Below are 27,155 nucleotides of genomic sequence, written 5' to 3'. Positions count from 1 at the left end.
ATTTTAAAAAATGCCAACTAAAACATACTGATCTGTTGAATTGATACACATTTTTTTTAAGTTTGGCAAGTATATGTTAAACATAATTTAAAAGTATAAATTAGTATACTATTTTAAAGGGCAACTAGACAATGCCTACACAAATGTCACATGCTTATACCTTTGACTTCTAGAAATAGATCCACTTCTAGAAATATATCCTATAGATGTACTTGCACAATTATGCAACGATACATGTACCTAAAATGTAAACACCCTTGTTATTTATATAAACTTTAATATATTCATATAGTAGAACACTATTCAGTCATTAAAGTAAGAATGGGGTACCTCTAGATGTTAGGAATGAAAAGTGTTACAGGGCACACTGCTAAGTGAAAAAGGCAATGTACAAAGCTGGATATAATTTTAATTCTAACTAAATATGCACATGCATAAAAATACCCATGAAAGTACTCAAGAAACCAACTGCGTTACCTCTAGGACTAGGAATGATGGGAGAAACAAGCACCTTTTTAGTGTTCACTTTATACTTTTTTGTACTATTTGACTTTTTACCATGAGCATGTATCACTTTAATAATAAAAAAAACTTAAATGATATAAAATGTACATGTACACACTGATTACAATATAAAACACGGGTACATATAAAAACAGGGATACCGATTCATAAAGGTTCCGTTTTAGAAATATTTTAATAGTTGAACTTAATACAGTGGGACATGACTTCATCATTAAAAAGGCCAAAAAAGAAAAAAGATACTGACTTTCAGTTGCTGAAGATAGAGGAGAGCGGGAAATGATTTCAAATTAACACAGAGAAAATGAACAAGCCATGGCCAGTCAGCCCTCTCCCTCCACTTGTGCCCATGTCTCTTCCTGCTTCTCATTTCATCCTCTCCCTTCCGAATCACCACGAGGCATTTCACATACTGTTTTTAGACTGCTCAAAGTGCTGGACTCATTGGTTTCTAGTTTATACAAATAGATGTAACTAGATCTTTTTTATTTATAATATTCATAATTACAATAATAAAATTCTGCAAACCAAGAAAACTTGGCTCATTCAGTTCTAAGCACGTTCCTTAGGTATACCTCCATCATCAATCTTCCAGTTTGATTTGCACACATCCAAAAAGCATATAGATGGTGGTCATGACAATATAAATTAAATTGATTCTTCCCAGTATTAAGAGTTTTTTTCCCTTCTCCAGGGAGAAACAAAGAGAAATAATAAACCTCACTAAACTTCAAGCAAATTATTTCTACCAATGTAGTTAATTCTATGTAAAAACAAGTAGTAGTATAGTTTATAATATTTCCAGATACTTATCCATTAATTTGAGTGGTAACATAGTATTTTCAGATACCTAGCTGAAATGGAAAGGAAGTACTTAAATTTAGATCAAAATTAATCTGAATCAAGATGTCAAGGGGCGAAGGCAGAGTGCAAGTCACATCAGAACTGCTTTTTATATATTTTGTATAAGGACCACTTTGGAAAAGTTGGTTTTAATAAATGGTAGAATCACATGCTATACCACAAGTTCAGGGTGAGGATTTTTTTAATAAACCTTTTCTGCTACTAAGAAGGAAAAATAAGAGGGAAAAAAAAATCTGAATCACTTGAATTGACTGCTAAAAGTATCAGAATGTAAACCATTTTCTAATTTGGGGCACAGAAAACTTGACTAACCTTGGCTGTCGGAGAACAACAATAAACGCTTCATTTACAAATATGTGTAGAAATAATGCTCTTACTAGAAACCATTGTTTTTTCTTTCCTTTGAGGGAATTTAGGGTATAAAATATTTAACATAATTTCAAAATTCAGGATGAATTATAAAGAAAATATAGCTAGTTGTTCGATTTAGTGTTCTCCAGAATCCTCACAAACAAGGGAATGATTTGGCTGTGACATAGCCAAAAGTTTTATAGTTCTACTAGCCTATATCTCTCATTTAATAAAACTGTTAAAAACTAGTTTGATTCAATTTTCAAGTACAAATTAACCATATTTTAAAAAATGAAAACATGACCTTAGGCATGCTAAACTCTTTGTGCCTCAGTTTTCCACACCTGTAAAATGGTGGAGACCAAAAGAAAACTTCCTTCGAAGACGGCAGCAGTGATTCTTGTGGGTTATCGTAAGGAAGGAGGCTAAAAAGCAGTGCCTGGCACATGATCCATCCTGCATAGATTTTAGTGTCATCATCAACATCTACTTTCACAAGAAGTTAGACTGCTAGGGCTCATGACCAAAACAAGTGCTCCTTACTCAAGCTCCCTTGTTAGAGAAATTTATTCTTTGACAAAAGCACAGGGGAAGGCTCTGGGAATTAAAAATTCATGAAAAACATTTAGCACTGGTGAAAACAAGACAACAGGCCCAAAATGAAGTTGCTTCTACTAAGCCTCAAGTCACCAGACTGAGACTTAATTACAGTTTCTGCTCTCCCAGAAACGGAATCTTAAACCAGCCCATCAGGAGTCACTTGGTCTGCCTCACAGACGTGCTACTCCTTTAAGGAAAGTGACCTTGCAAATAACCAATTCTCTTTTTTCCCTAGTGTAACTTCCTTGGCTCCACTCCTTTCAGCCTATAAAGAGTGTTTCATTTCGTGCAGCTCCTCAGGGCCCCTTCCTATCTGCTAGATGGGATGCTACCCGACTCAAATCAATCTTTGCTCAAGGTAACTTTTAAAGCGTTTAGTATGCTTCAGCTTATCTTTCAACAGGATGCACAGGCTGCCTTCAGAACATACAACGATCTCTGCCTCAGAATCTCTGTCTAGGATGAGATAACCAACCAAGAAACACCAGGACCTCTGTCTACACGGCTTAACAATAAGAATCCCTTCTAAAAGATGTAATTCAAGAAATGATTTAACTAAAGAAAAACTCTGATTTTATTTAAATTCTAATTTTATTGCTTAGGTGATACAACATGAATGTTTATTTTTTAATCAATAAAAATATATAATTCTGGATTATAAGTCTTTTTTATTATTCTCATTCCAAGAATAGCTCTCAACTCTAAGAAGTGTACTTAAAAATAGATTAAACTGTCCTTTTCACATAAATGTGCTGAAGAAAAGAAAACCAACACTGTAACGGTCACAGAATCTGAATAAAGTGAAAATACCAAATAAAAAGGTAACTTAAAAGTAGTTTATTTTTAGAACCCACAGAGTTGAAGTTTTCAGTTTCTACTGCAGCACACCACTCTCAGCAACCTGTTGAAACTCAGCTCTGAAAATAACCCCACAGCACAAAAGTCATGTACATTTTCTGGAGCACCATGGGTCTGGTACCTCATCTACGTTATGCAATGAGCATATCAAACTACCTAAATCTGCTTTTAAATGGGAGCTATAACTTGGAATTCTCTTTTAAAATATCTAAGGAGAGGGTCAGTTCCACCTTTTTTGATGGAGGCCAGTAAAGATGACTAACACTCACAATTCCTTGAAACAAGTATAATGATATAATTATTTAAGCTGCTCAGTCTTTCAAATGAAAGGCTCTTTTCTACAATCCTGAAAACAAAACTCAATTAATTTGTATTTTTTTTTAGCAATTTGATTATACTATCTTATGTAAAATAACAGCAACAAAACCAATAATCTCTGGTTTTAATGCAAAACCGAATGTAGGAAAAAATGGTGGTAGTGGTGGTGAAACCCACTTGTTAATTTTCAGAAAACATGATCAAATGATTAGCTAGTATAAAATACACTGCTGGGCTCTTGGTCTCAGCATGCAATGACAGTTACATTCTCCAGTAATCAGCTCCCAGAAGCAACTGGTTCAATCTGATTAAGAGGGTTGCGGGGTAGGGGTGGGGAGGTGAAGGCTATACACACACCCATCTAAAATTAAAGGTTAAATCTTAAAAAAGTGGATCAACTCATTTTCAAAATAACCATCTACAAGCACAGCTTATAATTTAGGGGAGACTGAAGTTGCTTTCTGTTTTTACTTGAAGAGCTAAAGGATGTTACATTTGAGAGAAATTTCTCCCATCTCCCCACAAATATTGACATGGTGTTAATTAAGTTAATCCAAATTTGCAGTAAGGGAATTAGCTGTAAGAGATACACAGAATTATGCACTTTGGTCAATTAAAATTAAGTGGGAGGGATTATCGGAGAAAATAACACAGATACTAATATCATGACATTCTGATTAGATTAAAATTTGACAACTTGAGCCTAAAGATATATAAAAGTTTATTTAGCATCCACTGTGCGTCAGGCACCACACATTTTTTTTTTAAAGCTTTGCCTACATCTCTTCGTGAATTACACCAACCCAGTTTTACAGAAGAGGGTTTAAGGAAGTTGTCCATGGTCACACAGCTAAAAAATAATGCAACTGAAATCCTAAATTACATTTATCGGCCTCTGGCCCAGCCCAGTGCCAAACACACTGCAGGCTCTTGTTGAATATTTGGTCAATAAATGGAAGAATGGCCTCAAATACAAGCTCTTTGCTTCTATACCTCCTGCCTTCTGTAATCATGATAAACATGAGTTTAAGGTGCTCTCACTGGGAAGAGTTAGCCTTACAGGAAGTTTAGTAAACAAGCATTCATAGTGAATGAATTATAACCAAAAGACCCTCCATCCAACTCTGTCCTCATTGTTCTGTCATCCTTGGTCATCCACAAGATGCAAGACCGTCTAGACAACCAGCTTTCCCCAATTTCATCTCCATGCTTCTCCAAGCTTCCCCATTGGTCCTGGAAGGCAGAGCACGTTTACTGCTGCTCTGCTCAGCGCCTAACACCATGCCTAGTGATGCTAAGTGCGCAGTAAATATCTACTCAATAGCTGACCTGTGGGACAGCCCCTGCCCCCAGTCACTGTCTGAGCACCACTGCTGCCAAAGGTCCTATGCTCTGCACACAGTGGGATCCAAATGATGGTGAGGGACGGCCCTGGCTCCCTACCCTGGCATCTAGACCATACATGTACTCCCTGCTGATGCCCTGCTTCTGAGATTCATGACATTCTGGCACCCTTGGACCAGCATCTAGCTCTGTCTTATTTCCACCCCAGTTCTGCCACAGTCACAGAACACATCAATGTCCATGGCCAACTTCAATTTTTTTCTGCTTCCTCAACCCCAATAAAGCTTCATCCAATATCTACTTTAGCAGTCTCACTCCACAACTGATGCACACTGGTCCCAACTCCTCTGGAATCTTAAAGCACATTACAACACAGCTGACCCAATATTCCCATCCTTCAGGGACTCCCATTTCCTTACCTCCCATTCTCTTTTTTCTTCGACTTCACCCAGAAATGCCCTTTTCCCACAGTTCACTAATGAGACATGTGAACAGCCACGATATCAAACAACATGTAAGAGTAACAGCAGCTTGGGTGCATACATAGATGGCACCTAGAAAGAAAGGAGTGCTGAGGCGTGGGGTGAACTGTCGCAAGGCCAGACAAGCAAACCCCATGGAGTGTTTCCAGCGTGAAGAGGCACATGGATGCCAGGAACAGAGGTAAGAACACACGTGCCATGAACCAGAGCCAGGGGCCCCCACATACCAGCATCCTACCTGTCCAAGGGTGCCACTCACGTTCAGCCTGCTCGCATAAAAATGCCCAAATGGAAATATACTTTTTGGTTTCATTTTAATCATCAGTTCCTCTAGATAAATGTGCTGTTTCCCTTTTGAAAAGCTTCTTATGAGAACTTTCATATCTCATACAGGCCACACCAAGGTCATGACACCTAAACCTCAGCATCCATAGTGAGATAACTCCAGACAGCAGGAGCTTCTAGGAGCTATTACAATTATTCAATAGTACAGCTGTTTGATACCACCCTGGCAATTTCACTACAGTTTACAAAAGGGCAGGTCTGCAATGGATTGGGGGTGAAGGGGCAGGGAGAACGTGCTTCACACAGCTGTGTAGTGGTGACCTCCACTCTGATCATCCTTACAGAACAGCTTCAGTTAGTTCACATGTCCACCCTATGCCCTCCCGTCTATTTCACAGGCAGTATCTAGGGACCTGATGCACAAGGGGCTCAGCAAGCTGCACAGGCCTCCCTGCCATCTTCCAAGCACTTGGCATCTGCTGGCCCTGAGTCTGAGGACACATTTAGGAGCAGAAGGAGACGCCCCACCTGACCCTGAACTATAGACCAAGGTTTTACTATTGTCTTTCTCTTTCCCTTCCCAGGGGTCTCCAAAAGAACTTGGGAGAAATTGCAATAAAGGTCAGGAGCTAATCTCCCACTGGCCATAGACAGTTGATCAGCATTCCTGGGCCCAACAAAAAAGAATCAGAGACGGAACACCTGCCGTGGTCCACTGGGCTGTCATGCACTGCAAGTCAGAAGCACCAGTCAGCTAGGACTGCCAGGGAGGGCGGAGGTGGGGAAGAAACTGGGGCAGAAAGGGAGCAGCACTGGCTCTGGTCCCCTCCTCTGACTTGTGATGAATCCCAAGGGAGAATCCATTTTAACACAAGCCAGAGAACAGAGCGAACAAGTGGCTTGGAACCACTCCCCCCACAAGGAGTCCCAGGGCCTGGGCATTGGCCTCTCAGAGACCAACCCCCCCTTCCCCCAAGGTCCATCCTCCACCCTCCCCTCACCACCCTGCCCGGTGCTGGCACTCTGGTTTCATCTGGCTGCCTCCAGGGAGCTGTCTGACTCTTGACTTCAGCCCTACCCCTGGGTGTTTCTAAACAATTCTTGGTGTCCCACTGTGTGCAGTCGACAAGATACCTCAGACACCGTTAAATCCAGTCCAGGCTCCTGGAGGCCCCTGCCTATTTCGAAGACTTATGTGAACCTCAGGCTGAGATTGTGGAACCAAACTGGGGTGAATACTGTATCAAGTGACTTTCATGTATTATCTACTGTTTAATCATTACAATCTTTTTGTGAGATAGGTATTAGCTCCATTTTATACCTGGAGAAACAAAGGTACCTAAGACCAACACACACACACACTTTTAATAAGTGGGTATATAAATAGCAGAGTATATAAAGTAGCAGACCTAAGACCAGCCTAGGTCTATCTGAAAGCAGAGCCTACACGGCCTCCCCTGGTAAGAGAGACCCTAAACATTTTGCAGCAGTGGTTTCATTAAAGGCAGAAATAACTCCTGGCCTTCAAGCCTCTGCTGTCCATGGCCTTGAGCATCTGCTTACTTCAGGCCACAGGTGCCTGATGGCAGAGGTCAAGTATAGAGCACTATAAAAGAGGATTTATAATAAAAATAGCTAGCTACTAGTGACAAAGTACAGATACTGCCCTTATCTACCTGCTGAAACCCATATCATAAGCCTTAAAGACCAGCTCAATGGCACCTTTCTGTGAGACCCACACCCTGGAAGAATTATATCTTTTCTCCTTTTCACTCTTTGGATATTGTGGTACTAAGCACACGCCTACTAGGCTGAACTTCCTAAGGGGCCCCATCCTGCTCTTCTTGCATCTCTAGCACTATAAGTGACCCAAAATAAAGACTCAGTAACATTTGCTAAATGAATTAGTAAATTAAAGTAGGATTCTCACAGAATGTATTATCTAGTGTTTTTGACTATCAAACTTGAAATGAGCTTCTAGGCACAAAATATAAATGTAAATATATTCATACCAGCAAATTAGTTTGAAAATACGAGAATGACCTCTGGGAGAAAATAATTTGGGGGCTAAAAGCTCTCGTCAAATAACTTTAAAATAAAAACAATGAATACCAAGGCTACAAAATATTTTCAAAACAAAACAAAAGGAAGCATATGCTCCCTGAATCAAGGAAGCATATGTTCCCTGAATCAGATTCAAGACGAGATCTGAACTTCTGCTATTTTACTACTTTTCTTGGGAACTAACCATGCTCTGTTTGAGGGTGATATTACTGAGTTTTTAATGTGCCACTTTACACAGTGGGTGTGTGAGATTCAAAGACTTAATTTCACCTCTGAATTATTCCACACGCTGGTTTAGGGAAAATTAGATCTTAGCTCTATTAAAAATATACTATAAAATTCAGTGCCCATGTTATGGCTAAAAATTGAACAGAGGCTAATTCTCAACATGAGAAAAGAAAATTAGCTAATTCATAATTTGGAGTTTCATTTTCACTTCTATTTTAGGAAAAAAAAATGATGTACTAGATCAAGAGATACTCAATAGCTGTTCATGAAAGCAATACTAAATGTCCATGCAAAGACTTCATGGTCGTCAATGGGGCACCGTGACCAGACAGTGGACGTGCCCGTACAATCTAGGAACAGGTCACAGGGGAAAGTGCCTCACTGTTGGGGACAACTGTCAGAACTCAAAAAAGCAGTTTTCAAAATTTCAGGGAGCCAACTTATGAAAGACAAGAAAAGTGGAGTCATGACAATTAAATGCAACGTAAAATCCTTGAATATGCTGGAATGAAGAAAAAAAAAAGACACACCAAGACAACTGAGGAAATCGGACTCTAGACAGAAGATTAGATAACAGCATTGCTGCTAAGTCACTTCAGTCGTGTCTGACTCTGCAACCCCACAGACGGCAGCCCACCAGGCTCCCCCGTTCCTGGGATTCTCCAGGCAAGGACACTGGAGTGGGTCGCCATTTCCTTCTCCAATGCATGAAAGTGAAAAGTGAAAGTGAAGTCTTTCAGTAGTGTCCCGTGTCCGACTCTTCGCGACCCCATGGACTGCAGCATACCAGGATCCTCTGTCCATGGGAGTTTCCAGGCAAGAGTACTGGAGTGGGGTGCCATTGCCTTCTCCGGGATAACCGCATTATATCAAGGCTAAATTCCCTGCATGTTATATTATTATGTAGAAAATGTCCTTGTTCTCAGGAGATATGCATGAACTATTTATGATTCCTAAAAGGTTCAGTTAAAAATAAATAAATACAAGTATTTATCTGGGCATGTGCAAGGAAAAAAAGAAAAGAACATATAAATGTGGCAAAATAGTAACACCTGGGAAATCTAGATAAAGGTGTTCATTGAACTATTCCTCAAACTTTTCTATAAGCTTGACTTTTTCAAAATAAAATTCTGAGGTTAAAAAAAATTCAGAGAGGTCTGACCTCCTGAGAAGGCATTGTCTCAAGATTAATGGGTCATTTCTATTTGTTTTTCAATTTAGAGCCAAAAACACAAAGGAAAACCATTAAGCTCTTAAAAAAAACTCTGCAATGTATAAACAATAAAAAGAGAGACCCATATTAAAGGATGAATATCAAATACTATTATGACTCTTTAAGGCTTTTTTGACAGACTAAGACACAGAGTTGAGCATTTTATTGTTTTGTTCTAAACTATGTTCCAGGGGGCTGACCACCAACTTTTTTGAGAGCCTAGATACTCTGCTTTACAAAAACCACCTAACCTACCCCTAACAAGGTGACTATTGCTGCTATGACCTCAAAGTGAAAGAAAATGAAAATAAGAAAGAAACACTCAATGAAGTAAATAACTTATCTACAAATTCACACAGTAAATGAGTGGTTTGAACTCAAGTCTGTATAACTCTACATTCTAGGGTCTTTCCCATACAATATACTAGATAAAACACAATGCAATAGAGTTGCTGTTTGCTTTAAGTTTTATTCTTCAAAGATTTATTCAGCCACTATCTCTACTACTGCCACTAATTTTAATAGTAATTAAACAATAAATGGGCTTCCCCAGTGGCTCAGTGGTAAAGAATCCATCTGCCAAGCAAGAGACGTGGGTTTGATCCTTGGATCAGGAAGATCCCCTGAAGAAGGAAACGGCAACCCACTCCAGTACAGTATTCTTGGCTGAGAAATCCCATGGATAGAGGAAACCTGGCGGGCTACAGTCCCTGAGGTTGCAAGAGTCGGAAATGACTTCCAACTAAACAACAACAAACAATAAATGGTATATTTCCTTTCTTCTCCATCAGAAAAACAATCTTCCAAAACAAAGTCCATAAGCTTTAAGAAAACTAAACCCCAAGCTGTCAGTGTTATTTCTATCAAAAGTCTAAAACAGATTATGTATATGACTTTTGTGTATCTGAAAAGACATACCGATAAGAAGTGATTACTCAGAGGAGAAATGGATCATAAAAGAATGAAACAAAAAAAAATTGTTTAAAAATAGGCTTAGGATCATGGGATGTTGTTTAAAAATAAGTTTATGGATAATCATATTGTAATATATACATATATTGAATCAACACGCTGTCCATTTTAAACATACACAATGTTACTAATACCTGCCTTTCATTCCCGAACCAAATGGAAAACTAGTTTAGGAAACTTCTAAAAACTCTTAGAATTCTAAGAATTTTGTTTGAAAACTGAGTGAAACTAATTCCTTTTATAGAAATAAAAGCCAACAGGTTTATGGGCAGGCACTGAAAACACATGAGGACAGTTCAACAGATACAGTGTCATTAAAAGTATAAAAATGATCCAAAATAATGTATCTGTATTAAACACATTCTTAATATAAACAGTCCCCTCATCCTCCTGAACCATAACAAAAGAAAAAGGCATGAAAAGGAAAAATGTTTTGTTTGAAGCATTCAGGTTGAAATATCTACTTTTGACAGACGCAGTATGAATCGAAAAGCCAAAACCTCAAAGATTTAGGAAACTCAGTCAGATTAGGACCCTGTATATAATAGTCCTAAGCTTTCATTCAATCAAAAGTGACTGAATACCTAGCACTATCAAATTGTTTTTTACTGTTGTAATGTGTACACACAGTATTTGTTGTTATAACTATTATTTAAAAATAGCAGTAGTAGTGTTAGTCAGTCGTATCTGATTCTTTGCGACCCCATGGGCTGTAGCCCATGAGGCTCCTCTATCCATGGGATTCTCCAGGCAAGAATATTGGAGTGGGCTGCCATTCCCTTCTCAGGTAACTTCCCAATCCAGGGATCAAACTCAGGTCTCCTGCACTGCAGGCAGATTTTTTACCACCTGAACTACAGGGAAGCCCTCATTTAAAAATAATAGATAAATAAGAAATAAATTCTTATGTCCTAGACAGCTGGTTGATTTTACCTGATGTAATTTTTTTCCCTTAAATTACAGGTCTCACACTACAAATTTAAATTTATAGTTTATTTCTGAAAAGTGTTTCTGAACTAAAATAACATCAGAAAAAGATATCCCAAGAAATATTTTTAACTATCAAATATGAATTTTTCTATTTTAAGTGGGTATCTATTTTTGTTATTTTTTGGAAATGCTATTTCAAAAGAAATTGAAGTCTATCTCTACTTCTAAATTAAACTACTTTTAGCCACTAAATTAAATTTACAAAGAGAAATAAAGAATTTCCTCCTCAAGATGCCTTAAGACTGTTTCTGTTTTCCTCTTTGTCAAAAAAGTTTTAGTGATTGTTCTTTTTATCTAAGGTAGTAAATATTTTATTTCCCTTGCCTGAAAGACTGAAAATGTATATAAGATGCTTAGCATAGTCCCTGACCTACCAGGGTACTCCATAAGCCAGTTGTCTTTTCCTCCCAATAATCAACGTCAAAGATCATTCCTACAGTGCTCTCCAGCATGTTATATTATTAGGGTTGTAAAGAATCGGACACGACTGAGCGACTAAGCACAGCACAATACTTACACCTTTAAAAGGTTTTGTAACACGGCTCTGAACTTGATATCACTTCATTTTTCTTTCAATTGCTTCCTGCTGTTTTCACATTTCCTATTACCTGTCACTCTAGGAAAAAAATGCAACATTTGACTTGAATGTGTATTTCTTTGCTGGGGTTCCATCTTATCGGCATTTCCAACCAATTTTGCTGAGATACAATGGACACAGATTTAGCTGTGGTGGTAGGGGCTGAAATAATGCCGTTTCAAAATGAACCTACACTGGGACTTCCCTGGTAGTCTAGTAGTTAAGACTCCACTCAGGAACCTACTGAACCCTGGATCTATCAAACCAATGGTAAGTATACTGAACAACAAATGTTAATGGAATTTGCCCAGAAATAATGTCTCATGTCAGGCAGAAAGAGAGATAATTTATTCTAAGAGTCTTAATTACATTTCTATGGAAAGACTCTCACGTCATGAAGATAAGATATCACACTACTGATTCTCTCTTATTGTTCTTCTCTGTTTTCACCACTGTTGACAAAGACTATGTATTACACCAGAATAAAATCACTGTTGATTACTCTACTTTGGGATAAAGTCTGATTGATGCCTTACTGACAAAAACATAATTTCTCACTTCACAAAAGGCATAATCTACTCTTTGTTTCCAACATTTAAAATAGATACTCCTTGACATTACAAAAAGCTCACAAGGATAAAGCAGATACCATCCCAGTAGAACATATTTTCCTAATCCCTGTCTTATTCCTTATAGACCTGGTCACCACATAGTAAGAGTAAACCATACCAGTAACTGTTGACAAATTAAATACAAAACTCAATTTTAAAACACCCTTAATAATATAGCACATATGGAAAGGAGGTAATTTTATGAAATAAATGACTCATTTGTATTGTATAAATGTCAAAGATGATCTGTTTGAATCTTATCTTGTGTTTTTCAACCAAAAAACTTAGTTATAAATAAAAGAATGTCGTTTTTTTCAAACCAAACATGGTAGTACTTCATTTGTCCTCTATCTTTAGAGAAGAAGGTATTTCAGAGGTGAATTTTCCAAACAATAATTTATCCATTTCAATGCCCAAACTCACTTAGGATAGAAACGCTTTCAGCTGTGTCCTGTACTTACCCACCCATGTAATGTAGGTGGTACCCAGTATGAGTGTGTGTTAAGTCGCTTGAATCACGTCTCACTCTTTGCAACCCTATGGACTACAGCCCGCCAAGCTCCTCTGCCCAGGGTTTTCCAGGCAAGAATACTGGAGTGGGTTGCCATACCTTCCTCTAGGGGATCTTCCAATCCCAGGGATCGAACTCGCATCTCCTGCATTGCAGGCAGAGTCTTTACTGCTGAGCCACGGGGGAAGTATCCAGTGTAGGGAACCAAATCTAAATTCTTGCCAATGGCTAAGGTCTCCCTCAATGTGAATATGCAGGAGGTTACTAAGGTATCTCTAGGATACCAACAAATATAAAGCAATTTGCTCCTCTTCTAAATGGCTCCATGATGATAAGTTCTTATATCTCAGTGTTATGAGTTTTCATGTCTTTATTAAAAACTATCATCCCTTCCCGTTTTGAGTCTCCTTCCCTGGTGGTTCAGACAGTAAAGCATCTGGCTGCAATGCAGAAGACCCGGGTTTGATCCCTGGGTGGGGAAGATCCCCTGGAGAGGGAATGGCAACCCACTCCAGTATCCCACTCCAGTATTCTTGCCTGGAGAAGCTCATGGACAGAGAAGCCTGGTGGGCTACAGTCTGTGGGGTCACAGAGTCGGACACGACTGAGTGATTTCACTTTTACCCAAGTTCTAAATCACTTCTTCTAAACTGTGGCTGGCAAACCAGATAACCATGTAATTAGTAATTTATCAAGCGCAGAAATAAACAAATTTGGGTAAGAGTTTCCATACATTAGCCACACTGGGATTTTAAATTCAGCCACTCAGAGGATATTTCCATTTACTTCCTAGTTCTTGATTTTATCATATGGCTGTTTTCTGGGAAAATGACTGATAAATAAGTTATTACTCTATAGCAATTATTCTTTTCATACCTTCTTATCCAATCCATTTTTAAAATGTCACCATTAGTAAGCAAAATCCATAAGGAGACTTACCTGAGGCACGCCTTGTAAATCGGTTTATTACTGGAGCTGAAAGAGAAAAGTGGGATAATATGCTTAGATAAAATTCTAATTTATCCAAAACCCTGAAAAGGAACTAAACTGCTAATGATCCCATAAGTTAAATAGGAGGAAGATCTGAATGAATAACAAGTGCTAGAAGAAATATATAAATATATGAAAATTAAATGTTTAAATTTAATACTAGACAAGGAAATATAAATTAAAACCAATATTTCATCTGTTAAATAGTGCCTCCAAAACTCTTTAAATGAAAATCCCTAGCTATGTGTGGCTGAAACTACTTACATAGTACAGTACAAATCTATATAATAGTTTTATAAACAATTTGGCAATTACATGAAGTATCATAAAAGGTTTATCTCCTTTAAAAAAATTAATTCAACTTTTAAGAGAGTTATCTCAAAGAAATATTACTAGAAAAGGAAAAAGCTATTTAACAGCATCACTTTCACAGTGAAAAAATCTGGAAACAAAACTAATGTTCACATATGCTGATATCATTATTAGGTAAAGATAGTATATTGTTGATATTCTCAGATTTAATATTTGTAGTATTGACAATTTTTGTGTTCAACCCAAAAGTCCATGACATGCAAATCTGTCTGCAGGAGGCTACAATTTCAGGCTGGGTGTGGGAGTGTACTGCTCTACTGGTAAGCCCACCCTTGGCCCACTTCCCACACTCAACTCAGCTCTGTTGTTTTTTCTTGGTTTTGTTTCTAACTATCTCAAGAAATGAGGGTTGTTTTTTTTTTAAGCTTTTTTTCTTGATAGAAGCAGCTAAGTTTACAGTTCATATTATGTACAGAAAGAACACCAGGTACTAACTACAGAGTATATTTTAGTAGCAGGATGTCATGGGTCCACTGTAATACTTTCTAATACTTCAATACTTTTAAAACAGTCATTATAAAGATGGTCTACACTATGGAAAGAGGTCAAATAAAAAAAGAAGACTAAAATTTTTGTCAGCATTATGTCAAACAACACAAAAATTACAGACGCTTAGGAATAAGTACTAGAAGAAAATTCTCTCAAATGTTTTACACTAGTCCTTGCAACTATGCCTTTAAATATCAGCACCTCCACATTACTGATGACATTTTACAGTAAGGCTCAGACATACTGACTAGTTTGCTTTAGATCACACAGCCACACTGTGGCAGAACTTGAGTATTTGAACTTAAGCACTTCTAGCACCAAAATGCTTCCCACCAAGAGCAGAAGGCAAAAATACTGACACCTGAAATCATAAAGTACTAGGTTATTTCCTCCCATATTGATCTCCACTTTTAATGAGGATTCATTCTGTGAAATAATTCACAAACCCAATTATTAAAATACTATAGTTTATAGCAAAATTATATCCTCTCAAATGATCAAGATACAAAATTTCCACTATTTACATACCAAATTAATTCAACCATATAGCTGCAAAGTCACAAATCACTTAAAAAATCTTTCATCAGATAAACTGTAGTTATATTTTAGATATCACACACACACAAAAATGTCCACCAGTTTTCTTGGATATTTTCCAACCTCTTTTTCACAACTCCTTCAGCACCTAGTCTAAAGGAAGCCTCCCCAAGCCAGCCATAAGGACGGGAAAGGAGGGAGTGCAAAAAACTTCAACCACAAGAATGCAGAATAGACAGGGCAGGCTGACCAGAGCAAGATGAAGGTAAAAGCATATCTCAGCTCCGGGGTGAAAACACAGCAGATACTCTCTGCCTCCTGCTCCAGCCTCTCCTCTAGACAATGAAGTCACAGCACAATGAGCTTCTGGTCTGAAATTCTGGGATGTCTTTGTCCCCTTGGGGTCCCTCAGGTTTGTGTGTCTTTCTGAAGTGTTGGAGGCAGAGACAGATTTTCAAGGAAGTGACACTGCCTTCTTGGAGGTGTACTCTAAGTTTGTGGGAGCAATTTTTAAAACCGTCTTAGTAATTCAGAGGACATCTTTGACATTTGACAGACGATTTGACATTGACAGTTCTATACAACAAAGAACTGTCCTAAATCCCACAACTTTCATGCTTTCACATATCCAACTGCACATTCATGTTGGCAAGCAAGTCAACTTACAACCATCTGAGACTAGATTCCAACACTGTTTACTATTTAAGTACAGTACTTCCCTGGTGGCACAGTGGTAAAGAATCCAGCCGCCAATGCAGGAGACATGGGTTTGATCCCTGGTCCAGGAAGACCCCACATGCTGTGGAGCAACTAAGCTCATGCACCACAACTACTGAGCCTGTGTTCTAGAGCCCGGGGCTCAACAACAAGAGACGCCCCCACAAAGAGAGGCCTGCCCACTGCAACGAGAGGGTAGCTCCTGCTTGCTGCAGCTAAAGAAAAGCCCAGCCCATGCAGCAACGAAGACCCACCCAGCACAGCCAAAAAATAAATAAATAAGATTTTTTTTTTATATGCTGCTGCTGCTAAGTCGCTTCAGTCGGGTGCGACTCTGTGTGACCCCATAGATGGCAGCCCACCAGGCTCTGCCGTCCCTGGGATTCTCCAGGCAAGAACACTGGAGTGGGTTGCCATTTCCTTCTCCAATGCATGAAAATGAAAAGTGAAAGTGAAGTCACTCAGTCGTGTCCAACTCTTCGTGACCCCATGGACTGCAGCCTACAAGGCTGCTCTGTCCATGGGATTTTCCAGGCAAGAGTACTGGAGTGGGGTGCCATTGCCTTCTCCATTTTTTAATATATACAAGTACAATTATTAGATGCAGTTTTAATATACATAAAACTTTCTGCAACACAAATACGACATAAATCAAAGGAATTGGGTGGGCTTCTGGTATTTTGTTTGGAGTTATATTAATATTCGTTCATCATTTCAAAAAATCATGTCACTACTATATTTGGGGTATCTGAATGGCCAGTAGAATACACCCGATTAGACTACATTTGCAGCTTTCATGTTCTTAGGGATTCAACAAGTGAGAGACTCTAACTATGCCTCCCTGTGTACATGTAAGCACATGCCTGCTGCAACACATTACTATAAATTACTTGCCTTTGTTTCTCCTTTATATTTTTGCTAAAATTTTAAATTGTGGGTAGAGAGGTTCTATGACAATGACTTCTGTCTCCCATAGTAAACGGGGCACAGGACTGGGTAGTTAAAAAGATGGGGGCACCAAGTATGCTATGCAGTTGTCAAGGTAAACACTGGGTTTTGACAAAATTACCAAAATTCCATCCAATCCCTCATAATCATATCCCTTCATATCCACTTGCAGGGATAAAACACAAATGTTTCCTGCATCAGCTCTTGGCAAACCAACAGTAACCTTCACCATTTTTCTTGTTTTTTTTTTTTTTTTCAGTCCAGCAGCCAAACCTAGGGAAGAAGGTTGAGATTCAGGGTGGAGGCCTCACTGGAAGTAAAGCAATGTGCATCTGGGCAGGGTGTGCCTGGTGTTTTCTCTCTCAGGAACCCAAGTACAGGGAAGAGGAGCAGGGGGAAGGTGAAGAAGGACGCACCACTGGGCACCAACTAGGGTCAGGAGGCGTGGGCTCCACTGCCAGCCCCATAGCCTTCCAGGAAACCATGGATGAATCATGTAACTTTGAGCTAAATTCTCAATTTAAAAAATATGCAAAGTAACATCTGCCCTCCTTAATGCAAGAGGGTTTTAAGAAAAAATAAACATCTTTTTGAAAGTGCCTATAAACTACAAATTCCTATTCAAATATAAAAGATTGATGTTTATTTATTGTGAGCTAATATTACCAATTTTAACATTATCACTTTTTAAATATACAAAGAGCAGAACAAATTGACAAAAAAGTTAACAGATGATGTTTTAAAATCTGCTAAGTCAAAGTAGGTTTTCGCAGACTCTTGGTTTCCACCTTTAGATTTTCTTATTCTATGGATCCCTGATGGCTCAGTTGGTAAAGAATCCGCCTGTAATGCAGGAGACCCCGGTTTGACTCCTGAGTCGGGGAGATCCGCTGGAGATGGGATAGGCTACCCACTCCAGTAATCTTGGGCTTCCCTTGTGGCTCAGCTGGTAAGGAATGCACCCCGCAATGCGGGAGACCTGGGTTCAATTTCTGGGTTGGGAAGATCCTCTGGAGAAGGGAAAGGCTACCCACTCCAGTATTCTGGCCTGGAGAATTCCATGGGCTGTATAGCTCATTGGGTCACAAAGAGTGGGACATGACTGAGTGACTTTCACTTTCACTTTCCTATTCTATGGATATTCCGGGAGTGTATTTATACACACACACACACACCAATATTAGGAGAATATAGAAGGAAAAATATAGCAAATGTACTATCTGCCTGGAGAAACAAACAAATATGATTTAAGAATATACTAAATGCCTCTAACATTTGAAACAGATATAACCTATGATCTTAATGAATCCTCAAGGGAAAATACAGAAATGTTTATATAGGTTTGATTTTCTCCCAAGTGACATTCCAGCAGAATACTGAGAGTCCTGTGTTGCTATGAATATCTTCGTGCTTATCTAACCAGAGATTCTGTCGGTTTCCAAACTAGATGGGTCTTAATTCCTCCGCCCCCAGGAGACACAGAAGTGTAGCTGATTCAAGTCGTCTTTAATCCTGGAGCATCCTTACAAGAAAAACGCTCCATTACTTGAAGATGGCTGAATAAGCCTCTCTATTCCTAGCAGGGAAAACAACCTCCCACACCTGTGACTCCCCACCAGTGCCAGTGGGACCTGCTTATCTTCTCACTTCTTTTTGCCTGAAGCCCAAGATAAGCAGTGCCTGGCAGATAAGAGGCACTGATTCAACAGCTGTGGGTTAATCCATCAACTCTGTGAAGTAAACAGAGCAAGTCTCCTTGTCCCACTTACTCTGCTGTTTATTGGATGTGGATGCTGGGCACTGGGAATGTGACAGAGTCCTTGCCTCTGAAGAGCTTGACCAAGTCGGGAGGTATTTTCAAATACTATGGCTGCAAGGGCTTACACCACATAAGCAGAAATTTCACAGAAAACTAGAAAACTCAAGAAATTCTATGAAAACAAATGCAGTCAACTGAAAGTATGAACCAATGAGTTTGGCCTTCAAAAAGAAAAGCCAGGTTGACAGTCATACAGATAGTTTGCATCTCTGAGCATAATGCTGGGAAAGAAGTCCCATCCAAGTTAAAGAAGTAAGAGCCCTGAGTTGTGATTTATGGTCATTAAATACACACACACACACACACACAGCCACTCTATACGGTAGCCACATTGGTTAAATACTCTTTGCAGAAAAGAGTTCATGTACCCTGAAGTAAGATGTACACAACAGTCTTGGAGTCAGCACAATAATTAACATCCCCAGCCTCATGAGTCACCTTTTCTAGAATAAACATTTTCCAAATCTGCTCTCTAAATAAAAGATTCTAGAAATTATGTTAACTGAAACCATGTTAGGTAATTATTTTTGACAGAATAAATACTTGGCTCAGAGTAAATTTCTCTTATGCCTGAGCTATAAGGCTCACCTTTGAAGGAAGGAGAATTTAACTTTTTTAAAAGATCAACAGCCACTAAAGCAAATAAACAACAAAACCTGAAATATTGTGCTAATTAACCAAACAAACACAATTTTCAAACTTCTTTATACATGCTTACTTTCTGACATTGCAAAGGACCACTTATTTATTTTCTGTGTCTTTGTTAAAGCCATGTCCCCTCAAAGTACTTCTGATCAGACATGATGGGAACTATTTGAGAAGCAAGTGTTGGAGGGACCAGTTTTCTTTTTCCTTTTCGATTACATAACGTGAGATTTAGGTGTCCTATCTACCCATACACATGGAGCATGGCTGGAATAGGGCAGAATGAGATGAAACACAGACGTTTAGCTTTTTTAAAATGCCACCTTTAAGAACCACTAAAGAGATGCATAGTCTCATTCTATTCACAAAGCAAACTCCTCAAAATATAACTGATACTCTAAAATACCGAGCTAATAGAATATAACTATTACTTTAGGGGAAAAAACACTCTTGGTTTACTTTTGCTTATGAATGAACTTGATTCTCCACTTTTTAATTCATGAGGACTTTACCAAAAATACCCTCTTAGGACCGGAAGAAAAATTCAGCTTCAGCTACAAGAGTTGATGTAATAACAATGTCCAGAAAGAGGCTCCCAATACTTTAAGGATTTTGAAATGTGGACTCTGAAATAAAACTGGATATGGGAAAGGCCATTGTCAAAATTACATCAATGCAATCTCTGCTTCTGCATATGCTAAAACTGTCTCTTCTAAACCTGTAAGATCAAATATGTGTAAAGGGCAGATTTACAGAGACTAATGTTTTGTTCCTAATGTTTTGTTTGTTAAGAGTGAACAATCCAGACTAGACCACTAAGAATACTACAAAAACCAAAAGCTAGGAGAGTTCAAATCCTCACACATCCCTGAAGGCACAATAAAATCAGACCTAAAAAAGAGTAGTTAAGAAAAATATAAGGGCTCTGAAATGAAGACAAAACTATCAGGAAATGTGATTAAGGTTGGCCTAATCACAAAAGTACAGTTTCAGAAAACACTACCTTGTCTTCACAGAATGATGTTCCTGCTATTCTAGGCTCAGCTCAAATGCCTCCTAAAAAGAGGAGGACTTTCTCTGAATACTCAGTTTAACCCCGTGCTGCTGCTGCTAAGTCACTTCAGTCGTGTCCGACTCTGTGCGACCCCATAGATGGCAGCCCACCAGGCTCCCCCGTCCCTGGGATTCTCCAGGCAAGAACACTGGAGTGGGTTGCCATTTCCTTCTCCACGTGCAGGTCCTCTTAAATGTCAGCACTATCTAAAGATACCTTTCATTGCTGTTGTTCAGTAGCTCAGTAGTGTCCAACTCTTTGCGACCCCATGGACTACAGCATGCCAGGCTTATCCGTCCTTCATTATCTCCTGGAGTTTGTTCAAACCCATGTCCACTGATTTGGTGATGCCATCCAATCATCTTGTGCATTATGTTTACTGTGTGTTTCCTCCCGTGCTACCGAGAGGGCAGCATCCTTCCTTGTCTGTTTCACTACTGTATACCCAGCACCTAGAACTCTGCTTACTAAGTATTTAACTCAACAAATACTGAATGAATAGTGCTATTGAAAATTTAATATAAGGTTATTTCCTGATACTTAAAGATTATTTGGACAAATGTAAGTGATAATTTATACACACATTAAATTTATGAAACTCATAAAATACTATACTGGTTGGAACATAAAATCAACTTTAAAATGGTAGAGTTAGACTGGCCTTTGACTTTTTGTACAAGCAGTAAAATGCAATCCCATTTATGACCCATAATTAGAAAAATTCAACCCAGCTGCTGCTGCTGCTTCTAAGTTGCTTCAGTCGTGTCCGACTCTGTGCGACCCCAGAGACGGCGGCCCACCAGGCTCCCCCATCCCTGGAATTCTCCAGGCGAGAACTTCTCCAATGCATGAAAGTGAAAAGTGAAAGTGAAGTCGCTCAATTGTGTCCGACTGTTCGTGACCCTATGGACTGCAGCCTACCAGGCTCCTCCATCCATGGGATTTTCCAGGCAAGTGTACTGGAGTGGCGTGCCATTGCCTTCTCCAACCCAGCTGCTAGTTTCCAACAAAAATAATGAAAAATTTCACAAGTTAATCAGTGCAGAAAGCAAAGGCACTTTTCAATTAAAATGTGGGAAAGAGGCTTTTAAGAACATCCATGTTTCGAACGGTTTTATTTTTAATCAAGGTGAAAATGACATACAATGAACTGCACAATTCACTGAGTTCTGACAAATGTATACACCTATGTAACCAACATTCCAATCAATATACAAAACATTTCCAACACCCTGGAAAATTTCCCCCAACTCCTTACAGTCAATTCCTACTATCCCTTAGGAAACTACTATTAGTATTTCTACCACCATAGCTTAGTTTTGCCTGTCTCTGAATTTCATACAAATGTGAGATTTATTCTCACTGCTGAGAAGATCAATAGTTTGTTCTTTTTTATTGCTAAGTAGTATTTCATTGTGTGAATGCACTACAATTTGTCTATCCATTCTCCTGTTGATGATTTTTTCCAATCTGGGCCATTCTGAATAAAACTTCTATAAATATTTTTATACAAATCTTTTTGTGAACATATGCATTTCTCATGTAGATACCTAGAAGGAGCTTCCCTGGTAGCTCAGCTGGTAAAACATCTGCCCGCAATGCAGGAAACCCTGGTTTGATTCCTGGGTCAGGAAGATTCCCTGAAGAAAGCATAGGCTTCCCACTCCAGTATTCATGGGCTTCCCTGGTGTCTCAGATGGTAAAGAATCTGCCTGGAATGTGGAACACGTGGGTTTGATCCCTGAGTTGGGAAGATCCCCTGGAGGAGGGAATGATAACCCACTCCAGTATTCTTGCCTGGAGAATCCCCAGGTACAGAGGTGCCTGGCAGGCTATGGTCCCTAGGGGTTGCAAAGGGTCAGACACAACTGAGTGACCAAGTACAGCACAGCACAGATACCTAGAGTGGGACTGCTGGGTCATAGGTAAATAAATATTTAACCTTATAAAAAATCTGCTGATTTCTTGTTTGTACCATTTCATCCTCTCATGTAATAACCAAGAATTTCAGTTACCTTATATCTTTGGTAACGTAAGACATGTCTTCTATTTTAGCTATTCTTGTGTGCTTAGACGAATCTCATTGTGATTTTAATGCTAATTTCCTTAATAATCAAAGTTACTGAGCACTCTCCCATGGGTTTACTGGCCATTCTCATGTCTTTTTTATTAAACTGTTTAAGTCTTTTGCTCAGTTTGATTAGAGCCTTATTATTATTGAGATTTAACAGCTCCTTATATATATTCCAATAAAAATAAATTAGAATATGTAAGGGAAAAAACACAATTATAATAGCAACAAAAAATAATAAGTAACTTAGAAATAAAGTTAAGAAAAGACAAGAAAATCCTTTATGGAGAAAATTACAGAACACTGAAGAAATGAAAGGAAAACTGAATAAATGGAGATACGCAATGTTCATGGACAGAAAGATTCAGTATCATTTAAAGAAGCTTATCCTAAAAGTTCTGTGGGATAATAAAAGCCCATGGGTGGTTAAACAATTCTGAAGAAAAATAAGGTAAAAATTACTTCAGTTCAGTCGCTTAGTCGTGTCCGACTTTGCAATCCCACGGACTGCAGCACTCCAGACCTCCCTGTCCATCACCAACTCCTGGAGTTTACTCAAACTCATGTCCATTGAGTTGGCGATGCCATCCAACCATCTCATCCTCTGTCGTCCCCTTCTCCTCTTGCCTTCAATCTTTCACAGCATCAGAGTCTTTTCAAATGAGTCAGTTCTTCGCATAAGGTGGCCAAAGTTTTGGAGTTTCAGTTTCAGCATCAGTCCTTCCAGTGAATATTCAGGACTGATTTCTTTTAGAATGGACTGGTTGGATCTTCTTGCAGTCCAAAGGACTCTCAAGAGTCTTCTCCAACACCACAGTTCAAAAGCATAATTCTTCGGCACTTGGCTTTCTTTACAGTCCAACTTTCACATCCACATCACAACTTTCCATACTAGTGGAAAAGTCATAGCCTTGACTAGATGGATCTTTGTTGGCAAAGTAATGTCTCTGCTTCTTAATATGCTATCTAGCTTAGTCATCAGAGAAGGCAATGGCACCCCACTCCAGTACTCTTGCCTGGAAAATCCCATGGATGGAGGAGCCTGGTAGGCTGCAATCCATGGGGTCGCTATGAGTCGGACACTACTGAACGACTTCACTTTCACTTTTCACTTTCATGCATTGGAGAAGGAAATGGCAACCCACTCCAGTGTTCTTGCCTGGAGAATCCCAGGGATGGGGGAGCCTGGTGGGCTGCTGTCTATGGGGTCGCACAGAGTCGGACACGACTGAAGTGACTTAGCAGCAGCAGCAGCAGCAGGTTGGTCATAACTTTTCTTCCAAGTTTGAGTTAAGTGTCTTTTAATTTTATGGCTGCAGTCACCATCTGCAATGATTTTGGAGCCCCAAAAAATAAAGTAAAAATTACTTACCCTACCACAAATCAGGACCATATAAACTCGTATTAAGATAAAAATATTAAAATGAAAGAATGGACAAATGAATAGAACAGAATAGCCTTTAAGTACATTCACATAAAAATGAGAAACTGATGTTTAAAAGTCAGTGAGGGAAAAAGTAAAAAAATGATGCATATTCTTAAAAAATGAAATGAGATTCTCATCTCACACCATGCACAAAAATAAATTATAGATAGATTAAAACCTTAAGTGTGAAACTCAAGACTTTTTCATTTTTACAAGAAAATGAAGGGATTATCTTTTTAATGTGGGGCAGAGATGGATTTCTTAAGGCACAAAAAAGTGTAAGTATAAAGGAAAGGATTAATGTTAGCCTATAATAAAATCAAGAAATTATGTTCTTGAGTGAAAAGGCATGAACATGAGTGAAAAGAGTGGAACAAGTGAAGGAAATTAAGAGGTAAACCTCCATTTACAAAACAAGTGAGTCATGGGGATGACATATACAGCAAGGAGACTATAATCAATAATAATGTATTGATAATATCTTTGTACGATGACAAATGGTAACTAGACTTATTGTGGTAATCAATCTGCAACATGTAGAAATATCAAATCTCTATGTTATGCATCAAGAACTAACAGTGTTTGCTGTAGGTCAATTATTCTTCAACAAACAAACAAATAAACAAACTCATAGAGAGATCAGATTTATGGTTACCAGAGGCAGAGGTTGAGAGGAGGAGCAATTGGATGAAGATAGTCAAATAGTTTAAACTTCCAGTTAGAGGATGAGTAAGTATTAGGGACGTAATGCACAATAAGATCTATATAATTAACACTACTGTATGTTATATATGAACGTTCTTAAGACAGTGAATCCTAAGAGTTCTCATCATAAGGAAAAAAATATTTTTTCTTTCATTTTACATCTATATGAGATGATGGATGTTCACTAAACCTAGTGTGATAATCATTTTATGATGTACATAAATCAAACCATTATGCTGGACACCTTAAATTTACACAGTGCTGTATGTTGATTATATCTCAGTAACACTAGAGGACAAAACAAAGAAAACTCTGTTCAAACCACGCTACTGTAAATAAAACGAAAAGACAAGCCCAAGACTGGGAGAAGATTTTTTTTTCAATGCATGTTACCAAGAAAGAATTAGTAAACAGAAGATGGATGGATGGATGGATGGGGAAAGAAAAGGAACACCCTTACAAATCAGTAAGAACAACACAGTCAGATAGGAAAAATGGCACTAAAAAATTATTTTTCACAGAAAATGAACTACAAATATGATCAGTGAACATAAAAAAGATGTTCAAGATCAACAGTAATCAAGGAAAAGCAAATTTAGTTCACGAGATTGCAAGATAATATCCATCCTATTGGCAAAGCTGCTTAAATTCCAACAACATCAAATGGTAGCTTAAATGTGCAGAACTAGAAATTCTCACACTACTGCTGAGGGTGAAAACTGGATAACAGCTTTGCAGAGCAAATAAGGCAAAATGAGGTACAGTGAAAGCTGTGTGTTCTCTCCAACCAGCCTTTCTACACTTAGATATATAACCTGGAGCAGTAATCCTCGAACTTCAGTCTCAAAACCTCTTTACATTCTTAAAAATTATTTGTTTATATGAGTGATAGTCATGAATATATATTGTATAAGAAATTAAAATTATTTTTAAATTATTTCACTTAAAAATGAACAGTAAGACAACTACACATTATTATAAATAACATATTCTTATGGAAAATAACTACATTCTCCAAAACAAAAAAAATTAATAAAAAGAATGGCTATTTTACGTTTTTTTACAAATCTGGCATAATAGAAGACAGTTGGGTTCTCACATCTACTTCTGCATTCAATCTGCTGCAATAGTATACATTATGTACCCTCTGGAAAATTCCATTATATACTTATGAGAGAATGAGGGGGAAGGCAAAGAACTTATTATATATTATTATTATCGTTATTTTCAATCCATAGGCTCCCTGAAAAGGTCAAGGAGTAGGAGAGGAATGGTCCTCCAGGGGTCCCCACACTTTAATAAACTCGAGTACATTTGCATAATACACATACATGCACACACACATCATGCTCATCAGAGCACTGTAATAACAAATAATTAGAAACAAGCAAAATATTTATCGAAGAATGGATAAACTGTCTATTTACATAAGGGTATACTAACAGTTTAAAAGAAGTAAACAAGGGCTACATGAATCAATGTAATATCTCAAACACTGTTCTCAGAAACAAGCTGAAGGATGATAATTTACATAAATGAAACTTTTATAAGTGGTACAATTATACAAACTTGGAATATATGCAAAATAGCATTATTCCTAATCTATAAATAGATGCCTTTGTAGTAACAGTACAGAAACAAAAATAGGAAATAAAGACACCAAATTCATCATAGTGGTGGTTATCTATGGAGAAGGAAGTTAAGAGAATAGGTAAGAGAGGGACACACAAGAAAACTACTGTATGTATAATTATTTTCTTAAAAGAAAAAAAAAAACCTGAAGGGTTAAGATGTTAGAATCTGTTAGAGACAGGGGATAGTTTTTATGAGTATTCATTTTTGTATATTGGAAACACCTCATAATTATAAGAAAGAGAAAGAAAGAGAAGAGAGAGAAAAAAAATTTCTCCTCTACTTGGTTTTGGAGATAAAAATCTCTCGGTACATAAAAATCTCTGAATACTCTCAGTCCAACCAGATTAGTTTACACTGCATTTTTTTTACTTTGTTACCTTTGACATATAAAAACAATATATGTAAGGCATGCAACTTGATATTTTGGCATATGTATACACTGTAAAAAAAAAATCACCACAATGAAGCTAAACAATTTAACTATCACCTCTATATAGTCACCATTCTGTATGTGTGAAGATTTTAATTAAGATCAATTTTCTCAGCCAATTTCAAGCATCCAGTACAGTACTGGTAACTGTCACCTTGCTATATACTTAGATTACCAGAACTCATTCACCTTGCATAACTGAAGCTTTGTACTCTTTCAATAACTGAAGCTTTGTACTCTTTCAATGCTAAATATGCTCCGAAATATATTTCACAAAATATCCTTTCACAAATGAGTTTTTCTTAAAATTTGAACACTAAAATATCTTTTGAATTCTTTTTAAGGAACTATTAGGAATCAAAGGTCCTAATATTGCTTAGTTGATAAACTGTTGCTGCTGCTGCTGCTGCTGCTGCTAAGTCGCTTCAGTCGTGTCCGACTCTGTGCGACCCCATAGACGGCGGCCCACCAGGCTCCCCCATCCCTGGGATTCTCCAGGCAAGAACACTGGAGTAGGTTGCCATTTC

General features: G+C 38.2%; 1 protein-coding gene across 1 annotated transcript in view; it reads right to left on the bottom strand.

Annotated features, from left to right (window-relative positions):
* PRKAR2B (protein kinase, cAMP-dependent, regulatory, type II, beta) overlaps positions 1–27,155 on the bottom strand; it is a 107,664-nt gene that overhangs the window by 64,124 nt on the left and 16,385 nt on the right. Inside the window, exon 5 of the mRNA XM_010841501.1 lies at positions 13,730–13,765. Coding sequence (XP_010839803.1) covers positions 13,730–13,765 — 36 coding nt within the window. The remainder of the gene's footprint in view (positions 1–13,729; positions 13,766–27,155) is intronic.

Source organism: Bison bison, unplaced genomic scaffold (assembly GCF_000754665.1).
Source record: "Bison bison bison isolate TAMUID 2011002044 unplaced genomic scaffold, Bison_UMD1.0 scf7180017864162, whole genome shotgun sequence".
Classification (NCBI taxonomy): Eukaryota; Metazoa; Chordata; class Mammalia; order Artiodactyla; family Bovidae; genus Bison; species Bison bison.
This window is presented reverse-complemented; position numbering and strand designations above follow the sequence as displayed.